This window comes from Phragmites australis, chromosome 9 (assembly GCF_958298935.1).
Source record: "Phragmites australis chromosome 9, lpPhrAust1.1, whole genome shotgun sequence".
Classification (NCBI taxonomy): domain Eukaryota; kingdom Viridiplantae; phylum Streptophyta; class Magnoliopsida; order Poales; family Poaceae; genus Phragmites; species Phragmites australis.
Window position 1 is genome coordinate 16,621,141 of NC_084929.1, and position 11,685 is coordinate 16,632,825.

The window sequence follows — 11,685 nt, forward strand, 5'->3', positions numbered from 1 at the left end:
AACCTAAAGTTCTATATCTTAATACCATCAAAGCGCTCATATATCTCGCAAAACTGCAGCATGCATGATATTACGTTTGCAGATAACTTGGTAGCTCAAACATCGCAACTCAAATAACGCCATTAGACAAGAGTCAATGTGGATATCCACAGATATCTGTATGACACCAAAGATCTAGATTTTTCTATCAGAAAATCAAGATATGAACATAGTGAGATATCTAGACACTAACTATATAACTGATCCCCATAATGTCAGATCACAACCTGATTATATAGTGATATAGCCTTCTCATAGGAGTCATCAAAACATATTCCAGAGGCTACTTCCATTGATCATTTTGAAACATCACATATATGTATGACTTCACAGGATGATAAACCACATAAAACTATCATGTGGTATTGGCTCCATTGAATTTCCCACCATTATCTACAAAGATAATGCTACTTGTGTCGCTAAGATAAAAACGGATTACATAAAGAGAAATATCATTAAGTATATTAACCCTAAATTATTTTATCCTCATGACTTACAACATGGAGAGATAAAAATCTTACAAACTAAATCATGTGATAACCTCACTGATTTATTCACTAAGTCCTTACCAACTTCCACATTACAATATTCACAGAATTGGTATACGGCGATTTCGAGATTTGCAAGGATCAGGGGGAGTCTTCTCCTGAATTTAACATATTCATACATCATATTGCACTATTTTCCTTTATGAGTTTTACTTACAAAATTTCTCATAATAGGTTATTAATGAGGCAATATCTACACAAGATTATATGTCATATCTTTTATTTCTCCTACTGGGGTTTTTAAAGAAGATATCAAAGACATATCTATTGTTCTCTAAACTCTCTTATGGGTTTTTCCTTTTGAAGATTTTTCTCATATGAGTTTACAAAGAGAAAATAATCAGTATATGTTGTATCATTTTCTCCTTATTTTCCTTGTGTTCTTTAAAGGAGTTTTAACAGCATATCACTATTATTCCAAGAGGTTTTATGGAGGATTTAATATGATCTATAGATCATAATTATTGCTCTCTAAGCTCACCAAAATGAGTTTTTTCCTATGTAGGTTTCTCATATGAGCTTACAACGAGGCAATAACTAATATGCGCCATATCATTTTCTCGTTACTTTTTATCATTGAGTTTTGAAGGAGTTTTAATAGTATATCAATATATTATTTTCTTCTCATATTTTTCCAACAAAATTTTTGGAGGAGTTCTAACAAAAAGTTAACATTGAAGATAATTGATCAAGAGGGAGTGTTATGAATAGACACTTTTAAATATAACCATATGATCAATTACCAAGAGTTGTGTCTATTGGAAAGATGTATCTTCCCAATAGACATGTCCTCTCACCATGTAAATATGTAAACACCATGATCAATAAATACAAGAGTTTCACTCTGCTCAACTTTCTATCTATCTACAATTACTTATAATAAAAAACAACCCAGAATCACAACCTCCCATGCATCGAAAACTGCATTACGTATGAAAACCAAAATACAAACCTATAGGTCTCTGTAGGTTCTATGCTCGTGGGGCGTGTGCGGATTCTGACTTGCACCCATAGGTCCAACAAGTTAGCGTCTGAGAATGACTTAGGTTAAGAGTTGGTCGAGGAATTTTCGGGTGGGTGCCCATTGGGTCTTGAAAACAGTTAGCTTAGATAGACACATGTTGTTTTAGAGCCCAATAGGCAATGACTCAATGAACATTACTCCTGTAGTATGGGCGTTTTTGGTTCGGATCCTGGCAGGTAGCTCGTCCGCTAGGCAACGATCCCAGCCCTAGGTGATCGAAATCGAACGCCTGAGGGTGTTGCCTAGCCAGGCAGCTCTGGCCAGATCTCAATCCAAGTAGACCCATATATGCGACTCTATATTCCATCGATGCCTCCCTATCTCTCTGCTCTCGTTCTCTCTCTGTGAACAACTCCACTATGGACCTCTTACTGGACTGCAATGGACGGATATGGCTTCTATGCACAAAGTTTGACGGCAGAGGGCCATACCTGAGTCTCTGGGCTTAGGGGTTGATGACGGTGTGCCCATCCATGAAGCGTGCCTTGCCCTCTTTCGTCGACCATATATCCTCCTCTTCAGCGAATTGCGGGAGCATGGCCTCAACATCCGACGAGCATGTCTCCACCTCCTCTTGCGAGCGCACGGCCAGCTCCATCGAGAGCACCTCCCTCCTGTTTAAGTGTTTCTTGCTGCCATGGTTGGATCTGGTGGGCGCCTGCTAGGTTTTGGGTGCTCATCAATCTCGAGCGCAGGTGAACATTTCTACGCGATAAGCATTTCAGCTGTAGGTTGGGTTTTCTATTTCGGGTTTGCTTGCGGATGGATTTTTGCTCAACCCACCCGTTAACATCCCTAAGGCAGAACTTGCCTCTCAACAGTTAATCTAATAATCTCTACCTCCAACAGTTGACTAATGGATCTGAACTCAACTGCTTGGCAGAAACACTTGATAATTATGAATCTAATTATCTTTTCTAGATTTTATCAAGTTGAGAAAAGAAAATTTGTCCAATCATGCTTTAGTTGAGTAACAGCAAATAAGGGCGGATATCTGCAAGTCCCGATTATGATTAGATAACATTTGCACAGCATTTTAAAGTTTTCGTCTAAGTCCAATAAAATAATTATGTACCAAGTTTTTTTACGGTAGGGACGTACACGGTAGGAGATGTATATGACGGATACAATGACCTCAATGTATAATAGCAGTAGATCAAACTACCAAATTCCAGTGTACGGAGAAGATTATGGCCTTAACCTTACTTGTCGGATTATCGGGGATCTTATTGTCTTAACCTTACCTGTCGAATTTCTTATAAGCGTTCAAGGTTGTTTGTAGGAAAAAACTCATTGCACTCCCCAAAAGGTTTCGGTTGTTCAGATAACTTCTTAAACAATTTACTTTAAACCCGAACTACTAAAATGGAATACTTCGCTCCCCAATTTTTTTTGTTTTCTTTAAGCCATGTAGTACACCGTTGGCAGGACATCAAATTCCAGCTTTTTCCTTCTTGTATTTTAATTCCTGTTTCTTAATTAAGACTCTTTAGGCATCAATTTGCATATTTTTCAAAGAGGCCAATTCGTTATCATAGACATTCTTTAGTTGGAATAGCGGCCTTTTTTTGGCCATACGGCTCTATCATAATAATATAGTTTCATATAAAATTAATATATCTTTTATGCAGGTATTTTTTAAGAGAAACTTACTAACTAAGGTTTTAAAGACTAAGTACACAGGAGGAAAAAGGAAGAGTTTCTAAATGTTTGTCATTCTTTGAAGGTTGTGGCAATAGAGCTCTTCATATATAGGTGGCTATATAGTTACAGATTACAAGTTTTATAAAACTCTTCTTCATTTTATTTATGTTTTCTCTCTGTGTGATGCCAACTTCATATGTTTGGATATTGTAATAATCAACTATAGGCTGTATGCATCTCTCCATGAAAAAACCGGATGTTTCTCCATTTTCTAAAAATAAAAATCAACAACTCAGCTTAAAACGTGGTTAAGATGCGCCATTGCTATTAACTGTGATGCGCCATTGCTATTAACTGTGAGGCAGAATCTCGATCAATTTTAGTTTTGCAATCTTATTATTTACGACCCAATTTTAACAAGAATGCCCCAATCTTAGATAGATTCTTAATTTGGTAGAATCTTAAGTTTGTTATGATTCCATCGAAACTATATATTTTTAGGACCGTAATCAAATTTTCGTACGATCCTACCTAATTTTACTGATTTTAGTGATTTATTGTAAACAATGACTTGTACTATGCCATTTTAAATTTTTAAAAAATACTTAACTTTTCATGACCACTACATTGCATAAATACTAAATATTTCCTTACACCATATTTTTATGGATAGAATCTCTAAAAGTATATTTTATATGCATTAGCGTCATGTATACAATAATTTTTTAAATATATATTTCTCGATATCAAATGCACATCCAGGGTTCTCTCACCGGTGTCACCCCTAGCCACCCCTCCTCTTCCAGCAGTCTCACCAGCGGCGAGAGGTAGCTGGGACCTCATCTACATATAGACCATAATTATAGTCGTTTAATCCCAAATAAAGTCCCATAATAGTTTTGATCGACTTATGTTATGGTTTGACTTCCTCATGGCGATGGGTGCGCTTGAACTAAGTTCTTTGGTTAAAATCTGGGAAGGTATGTCTTTCCTTTCCTTGATTACAAACAGGTCCAATTGGATTTTACCGCTTCACTTGGCGGCGCCTGACTGCGTTTCGGGTCATCGGCTTGCTGATATGCTAGGGAAACGATGGTGGCCAATGCTCATTCACAGACTTTTGCGTGTGGCGCAATTGGTCCGCAGTGAGGCATCTCTTGCAGCATTCCAATGTTAGGAGCATCTTCGTTTTATTTTGGTAGACTGTTTGGTGCCGTTTGTATACTGGGATATGGGAGGTGGGAAAGGAAAATGAAGAGGTGAAATCTTTTCCTTTGGTTTGGAGGATTGGGAAATAAAGAGAGAGAAGGAATGGGATATAAAGTCCTCATTTCTCACTATTTTTATCCTACTGGGAGTGGTGGGTTGTGAACGGGATATACGTTCTCCTCTACATCAATTTCTTCTCTATCCCTAACTTAGCGCAAAACAAATATTAGAAAAAAAAATACTCATATCCTTATCTCTAACTCAATTTTTTATATCCTAGTCTATATCCTTATTCCCTAACTCAAGTGCATCCAAACGCCACCTTTGTGTTCCGTCCTCGATGTTTTTCATCTCCATGTGCTCACATGGTGGTTGGCAATGCCCTGAGGTGGTCGAGATGTATGCTGAACTTAGAGATGAGAACTGATACATGTGTACCATGTTATTGTTTAGTTAATTAGTTGTCAGAGACATTTCTATAAAACCAGAGTTATAAACACATTCAATATTTGATATAATCCATATCCTGTTCGAAGAAAAAAAAAATCAAGTTGTATACTGATACAACTTTTCATGTTCCTACCGAAAAGCTCTGAATCCTAGCTAGGATCGTGATGATACAAAGTTAACCTTGATCAGCAAGGTAATTCAGTCTTGGAAGCGACCGGACCGCGCCCGGTTCCGTGTGCACTACAGATCATGTATCCAGTCCTGAATACCGCGTGCCCAAAGCTGATTTGCCAACGCATCCGCAGGCGCCAACTTGCAGAAAAGGGCATGAACCCAACTACCCAAGGCCACCACAATTTACAAAAACGCCCCTCGCCCGCCGCCTATTTGTATTTCTTTCTCCTCGCGCCTCGTCTTCCTTCCCCAACCCGGCGGCTGCGGCTCTCCCGGAGAAAGAAACCTCGAAACCCTCGCCGCCGCTGCCGAGTCGTCCTCGGAAAGGAGGAAGAAGCCGCTGCCGCAGGACGCATGGAGGGCGTCAACGGCGCCGGGGCGGAGTGCGAGCCGAAGCCGCTGTCGGAGGTGGTGGACGACTGCGTCCAGCGCTGGTTCCAGGACGCGTTCAAGGAGGCGCGCCGCGGCGACACCGCCATGATGGTGCTCGTCGCCCAGATGTACCACTCAGGATACGGGGTCCCCAAGAACGAGCACAAGGTATGCCATACAGGCTGCCCTTGCTCGTCCTCAACAAGTGATTCCCTCGCTCCCTTGCTTTGCCCTAGTGTGATCGGAGATTTGATTTTGTTGATCTGCTTGGTCACGCGTGTGTGCAGAGAGGATAGCGGTGGAGTTTCCCGGTTTGAACGGTCCTTAGGTTGACGAGCTCTTGCGTGTTGTAGTGGGTTTGGTGGGTTGAATCAAGATTCAAGATCTTGCGAAGAACTACTGCATTAACGTATTGTTGCAGAATTTCTTTAGATTTGTAGGGGTTTATTCACAACGGACTTGAGACACTTTGGGGGAGTTATAGGTTTTTTTTTTGTTGAGAAAAGATCATGGGCCCCCCTGTTTCCTCATGAAACGCGACAGATACAGAGTAATGGGGATCTTTGTTCTTTTTCTTTGACTGAATTGGGGAACTTAGTTGTTCGTTTGTGCTAGATGCAACGTTTATGTTTGATGTTTCGTGTTCATAGTACGATCATATTCAATCCTAGTGTTTCTTCTGGATCCAGTAGTGTGATACTTGTTTGCTGCTAAGATGCTCTCATGGGGATCAACAAGGTTTTCTAATTTCAATCTGATTAATTACTGCTTTTCTACTCTTTCTATGCAATGTGGTGATAAAGAACAATTATTTCTCAGTTTTAAGCAAAACTTGGGGTGTTTCTGCTTAATCATCAATCATGACGGATACATCTCCTCTCATTATATATATAGAGGTTGATTTGACTTCCAAGCAAACCTAACACATTATAATCTTGTAGATATGATCCCATCTTCCTAATACATTCAAATGTTCCTCCTAGGTTGGTCATACCCCTCCTGTTAATATAATCAGGGAGGAAGTAGCCTTGGCACGTGCGGTTGTCGTCTCTGGGTCGGGTTGGCCTGCCCACCCTGGGGACTCTTGGGGCCTATGACATCCCCTTCTCCTTCGAAAACTAGCGCATCCTCGTGTTAGGCCATGGACCATCCTAAAGCTCCATTCGGGTGTGGTTCTACGGCCCTTGTTGCCAAATTGAAGTTTGAAGATTGCCTAGTACAATGTTGGTGAGGAGGTGGTGCCAAGTTCGATTGATGAAGAGCATAAATTGGTAGCAAGTTGCTAATGAAGCCCCTCATGGAAAAAGTGGTATGAGGCGAGGCGCGTAACATTCTTGCGTTGCGCTCCCTTTGGTTCCCAGCACATTAGTGAAGTGGTGTCATATGCCCATGTCCATGGTGAAGGCGGTGTCTGGTGGTGGTGTGGCAAAGTAGCGGTGACGGATATTCTCCTAAGACAGAAAGTGCACGCCAAGTGAGAAGAGGAACATGTCCTTTGGCACAAGGTGGCTTGCTGTGGTTGAAGAGTACCCAAGAGTAACTGTCACCTCGTGCCAAAGGACATGTTCCTTTTCTCACTTGATGTGTACCTTTTACTGCAGGAGGATCTCTGCCACTGCTACTTTGCTATACCGCCACGAGACTCGGCCTTCACCATAGGCGTGGGCATATGGTGTCACTTTATTGATGCGTTAGCCGTCAGGAACTCCAGGGGTATGCAGAGATGTTACCTGCTCTACCTCATACCACTTCGCCTTGAGGGACTTCATCGACAACTTGTGCTACCAATTTATGCTCTTCATCGATAGGACTTGGCACAACTTTGTACGGGGTGAGCTTAAGACATCAACTTGGCAACGGGAGGGCCATGTAGAACCACACCCGGATGTAGCTTAGGATGGTCCATCGCCCAGCATGCCATGACGACGTGTTGGTTTCCGAAGGTGAAGGGGATGTCATGGGCCAACGGTCCCAATGCCGGGTGGGCCGACCCAACTCGGAGACGGTAGCCGCATGTGCTAGCCAGGGCAACCGCCTATTTGCTGACGCTATTAGGAGGGGTGTGGTTAGCATAAGGCTAACTGCTGCGCCTAACCCCTCATCCAAGCCGGCTTCACCTACTTAGTCGACAAGTTATCTTTAATTAGGAATTATATGATAAAATTGTTAGGAAAGTGAATGTACTAAGAAGGATGTGATCATATCTATAAGATTTCAATCCATTAGGATTGCTTGAAAGTTAGACAACCTCTTTATATAATCAGTGGTTATCTATCTATCATGACTAAGTATAAAAGAGGCTTATGTTAAGAATATAACAGTAAAGGGTATTATTGTAATATCCTAGTCTTAGAATTTCCCTCCTGTCCTCTATATATTGTCCCTATGGGCTACCATTGAATACAAATTGCTATTACTAACATGGTATCACAGCTAGGTTTTTATTGGACGCTGCAACTCGTCCCAATGTAGGTCTATTCCACCGCTGGCTCTTCCTCTCTTCCTGTCGTCTCTCTCTCTCTTCTCTTCTATGTGTTATTTTTGCTTGGTCGGGATTTCGGCCAACGTGCTGCTGCTCGACGTTGGCCCCACCTCGATCTGCTCCGCCCGATGTCTTCGATGTGTCGTGGGCCCCCTCGCCTGACCAATTCGACGCGCCTCCCTTGGAACCACCGCCACCCTCGGCTGACGTTGCACTGTGTGGTCCCCGCCGTCCGACCCTGCTAGCCTTCGCTCGGTTCCGCCCGGACCTCGCGCCGCCTCCAATGGCCTGCTCCTATGTCATTGCCAACCTCCTGCATCCTCTTGCGGCGTGCAGCCTCCACCTCCTGCGCTTGGCCATCCCATGTCGGCCGGATCCACCCAGACCTCTTGTCTACAGCTGCTCATCCCACGCTGAATCCACCGACCCGGCGAGTCACTAGGCCTTGCGTCGGCTTAGCTACACCTACCTCGAGCTCGTCTCTGTGCTCAAGTTGCGGGATCTCAGATTTGGCAAGGAACAGGGGATGGTAGGCTTATGGACTTAAGTCTAGTAGCCTGCTTCTTGGTGGCTATTGGGCTTCGTTGGGCTGCTGCATGGTGGTTGTTTCTGGTTCTTCTATGGATTGGTGGTTGTGTTGCTGTGGTGTTATGGTGTTCACCTGGCCCGGTTCTTGGGTCCTTTGCTATATGGCGTACATCTTCCGTGCCTCGTCTTCGGCTGCTGTACGTGCTAGCCATCTACATCTGGATCGGCCCGTCATTGGGATTTTCGGCATCGTGTTTCAGTTCGTGCGCCACTTGTGCATGTCTCCTTGTGCTGTTTTGGAGGTGTTGTGTTTCCTCTCCTCTATGAACTACGTCATGCTTGGTGCATTGCTACTTGTGTCGGCCTCTTTTGTCTAGCTACTGATATCCTCTGTGCCTACTGCTGCTAGCTTCATTTGCATTTCACTTTAGTATTTGCTTTTCCGTTGCGTCCATCCAAGTCTCAGTCTCTCATTGAGTTCGTCTATGCCGTGCAAGTCCACATATTCTTTCGTCCATTCATTGATTTCTTTTGTTGTTAGCTAAACTGTCTTTGCTTAGCTAATCCTTTCCTCATCGTTATTGATGGAACTTGGCCATGTAGATCTTTTTGTAGTTCTAGCAACAACTTATGTCTGCTATCTTGCTACGTCTAGTCGCTTTGCTGTGATTTTTGATCAAAGGGCATTTTTTTGTTGTCATCATCACGACGCTATTGCATATGCCTTGCATTTGAGGAGGGGGGGGGGGTGTTAAGAGTATAATAGTTAAAGGTATTATTGTAATATCCTAATCCTAGGGTTTCCCTCTTGTACTCTATATATTATTCCTATGAACCACCATTGAATACAAGTTGCTATTCCTAACAGCTTAGTCCTCCCAACCTCTCCGGCTCTCAAGTCTCTCTTCCTCTCCCTGCGCGCTGAGGCCTCCCCTGCCTCATCCCATCACCCACTACCACTCCCCCCGTGTGTGATACCTCCCTCAAATCAGCCCCCTAACATGGTGGTGCTGGGCCTTGGGTATTTTTCAGTGTTGTAAGTGCAGATGATACAGTTGGGACTTAGGAGTATTGGTTGTTTTTACATGATTGATGTTCAATCCTGCACCAACTGTTCTGAATAATCTTTTGACTGCACCACATTTTTTGTGATCCAGTGTTATTTGTTATTATTCTTGCACCACCTTTTGATTATCTGGTGTTATTCCATCGTTATCCTCTCATACTTGGTGTAGTCTAGGTATGCACTTACAATCTCAAACAACCTATTTATCCGATTAATACAAGAGACAAACAAAACCACATCATTAAGTAATCTGATCTCCACTTGAAGTCTTTATTACATCTCCGAGTCATGTGTTCCTGTAAAAGCCTTGCTGCCAACTGAAGATGTCCTCCTTGCTTTGATCCTTGGTTCAGTACAGTCCAATAATAAAGAAATGCACAGACTGTGTAAACAACTATTCTATGATCACATAGATTAGTATGATTAAAGCATATATCATTACGAACTAGCCAGACTGTGCAACAAACTGCTGCTAACCCAATCCAAGTTCAACTTCGCTGTTGAACCTGGTGATGGTTGAATATGGATATTCTGAGTTGAATTCGTAATATTCTTAAGGATTTTTGTCTAGACATATGATTTGATTATAGTGTTTAATATTTTGTTTCTCCTTTTTGTCTGTTTGCATATGGTGTGCTCAAAGTTCATGTTGTAAACTGCACCTTCAGCTATCCAGATTGTTCTTTCCATTTGTTTCCTTTTTTATTTTTAAGGGAAGAGTATGGATGGAAAGGGCATCAAGATTCAGGTCTTCAGCTTGGAAGGTTGGCACTAAACGTCCAGGTATTCTTCAGTATAGTTTCTTTTAGTTAATCTCATTTAAAAGGTGCTTGCGCTAGGCTGTGTACATCTTTGGTGTTGTTAATCATGTTTGCCTGCCTCTTCAATTTCAGGATATAATGCTAGCGACTCTGATTCTGATGAGGCAGATATTGATGCCAAACAATAACAGTTAGTTCTGAGTCGAGTTTGATAGGAGAGTTACAGGGTAAGACAGTTTGGTTTGTGCTGTTTCTCAGTTTGGAACATTGATGATGTTTCCCTAGAATATTTAATCTTGGGGTTGGGACTTAGGAATTTCATTATGGTGCTATATACATTTTTCCTTGTTTGAATTGCCACTGAGCTTGCAGTGATTATTATTCTTTACATTGTCTTTCTTGCACAATGAGATTCAGGTGATTAATGACTGAATTTCTGTTTTCAGGTAATTACAAAGGTGGTGGTTTAACTAGCGTCAGTCCCAGCAACTTTGGTCTGGGATTGCTTTCGATTGGGAATCAGCTGTGTGGGTTATGAAGTAAATTTTGTAAACCCATTTGGATAACTCAAACGGACACAGTACTCAGTATCTGCTTGAAAAAACGAGGGAACTTCAGTTTTGCAATGTTTCAGCATATGGCTTCATTCATTTTTTCTCTTTCATTTCCTTATGAAAGCAACTTGATTGGGCTGGGATTGAATTGCATTGCGAATCAGCTGAGTGAGCTATGAAGTAAATTGTGTAGACCCATTTGGATACTTCAAACATACGATGTATTTAGTATCTGCTTGAAAAACGAGGGAACTACATCCCACGCGTCTTGAGTCTGGACTTGAGAGGGGACCAAGGCCACATGCAGGATCTCACTTGAGAGGGCACCAAGGCCACATGCAGGATCTCGCCTGGCCTGACCACTTGACTCACCACAGCCTAAAGCCCTGAGGCCACACTTCAACGGGGCACGGCATTCCCTGGGCTCACCCGCAGGCCTCCCTCTCTCCTCCCCTAAAAACCCTATCCGCAAGCTCCCATTTCTCCTTCACCTGCTACTCCGCCGCTTCGATTGCCATGGCTACACCTATGTGGCTTGCTCCACCATCTCCTCTGCTCTAGGCAGGGTCGCTAATCTCTGAGGAGACCATTTTTGCCCTCTCAGATGACTTGGAGAGCGATGACAACTGGGTTTGGTGGGATGGAATTCCGTTGCCACCCTCGGATGAGGAGACGGAGGAGGATTAGGACTAAAGCAGCATCAGCGTTGAGGAGGTCAGCTCGGATGATGACACCAAGGGTGGCAAGGGCAATGGCACCGAGAGTGGCAGTGGCAAGAGCGACGACAACGACTATGGCACATAGGATGACGACGAAGGCCAGAGGAGGAGGCAA

At 42.8% G+C, this 11,685-nt stretch overlaps 1 protein-coding gene across 2 annotated transcripts; it reads left to right on the forward strand.

The window, feature by feature from the left end:
- The first annotated feature begins 5,257 nt into the window (after window positions 1-5,257).
- LOC133928689 (uncharacterized) lies at window positions 5,258-10,930 on the forward strand. 2 transcript variants are annotated; one of them, XM_062375134.1, is made up of 4 exons: window positions 5,272-5,628; window positions 10,250-10,319; window positions 10,430-10,524; window positions 10,744-10,930. In XM_062375134.1, exons 1-3 carry the CDS (start codon window positions 5,443-5,445, stop codon window positions 10,483-10,485), a joined length of 312 nt encoding a protein of 103 aa, XP_062231118.1. In that variant the 5' UTR covers window positions 5,272-5,442; the 3' UTR covers window positions 10,486-10,524; window positions 10,744-10,930. The 2 variants fall into 2 exon arrangements, with proteins under 2 accessions (XP_062231119.1, XP_062231118.1); XM_062375135.1 differs by lacking the exon at window positions 10,744-10,930 and having other exon boundaries at window positions 5,258-5,665; window positions 10,430-10,499.
- The last annotated feature ends 755 nt before the right edge of the window (window positions 10,931-11,685 follow it).

Coding starts and splice junctions, on each gene's coding strand:
- LOC133928689 (XM_062375134.1), top strand. CDS start 5,443: ATGGAGGGCGTCAACGGCGCCGGGGCGGAGTGCGAGCCGAAGCCGCTG. Junction 5,629..10,249: donor TCCCCAAGAACGAGCACAAG/GTATGCCATACA, acceptor TTTATTTTTAAG/GGAAGAGTATGGATGGAAAG. Junction 10,320..10,429: donor GGTTGGCACTAAACGTCCAG/GTATTCTTCAGT, acceptor CTTCAATTTCAG/GATATAATGCTAGCGACTCT.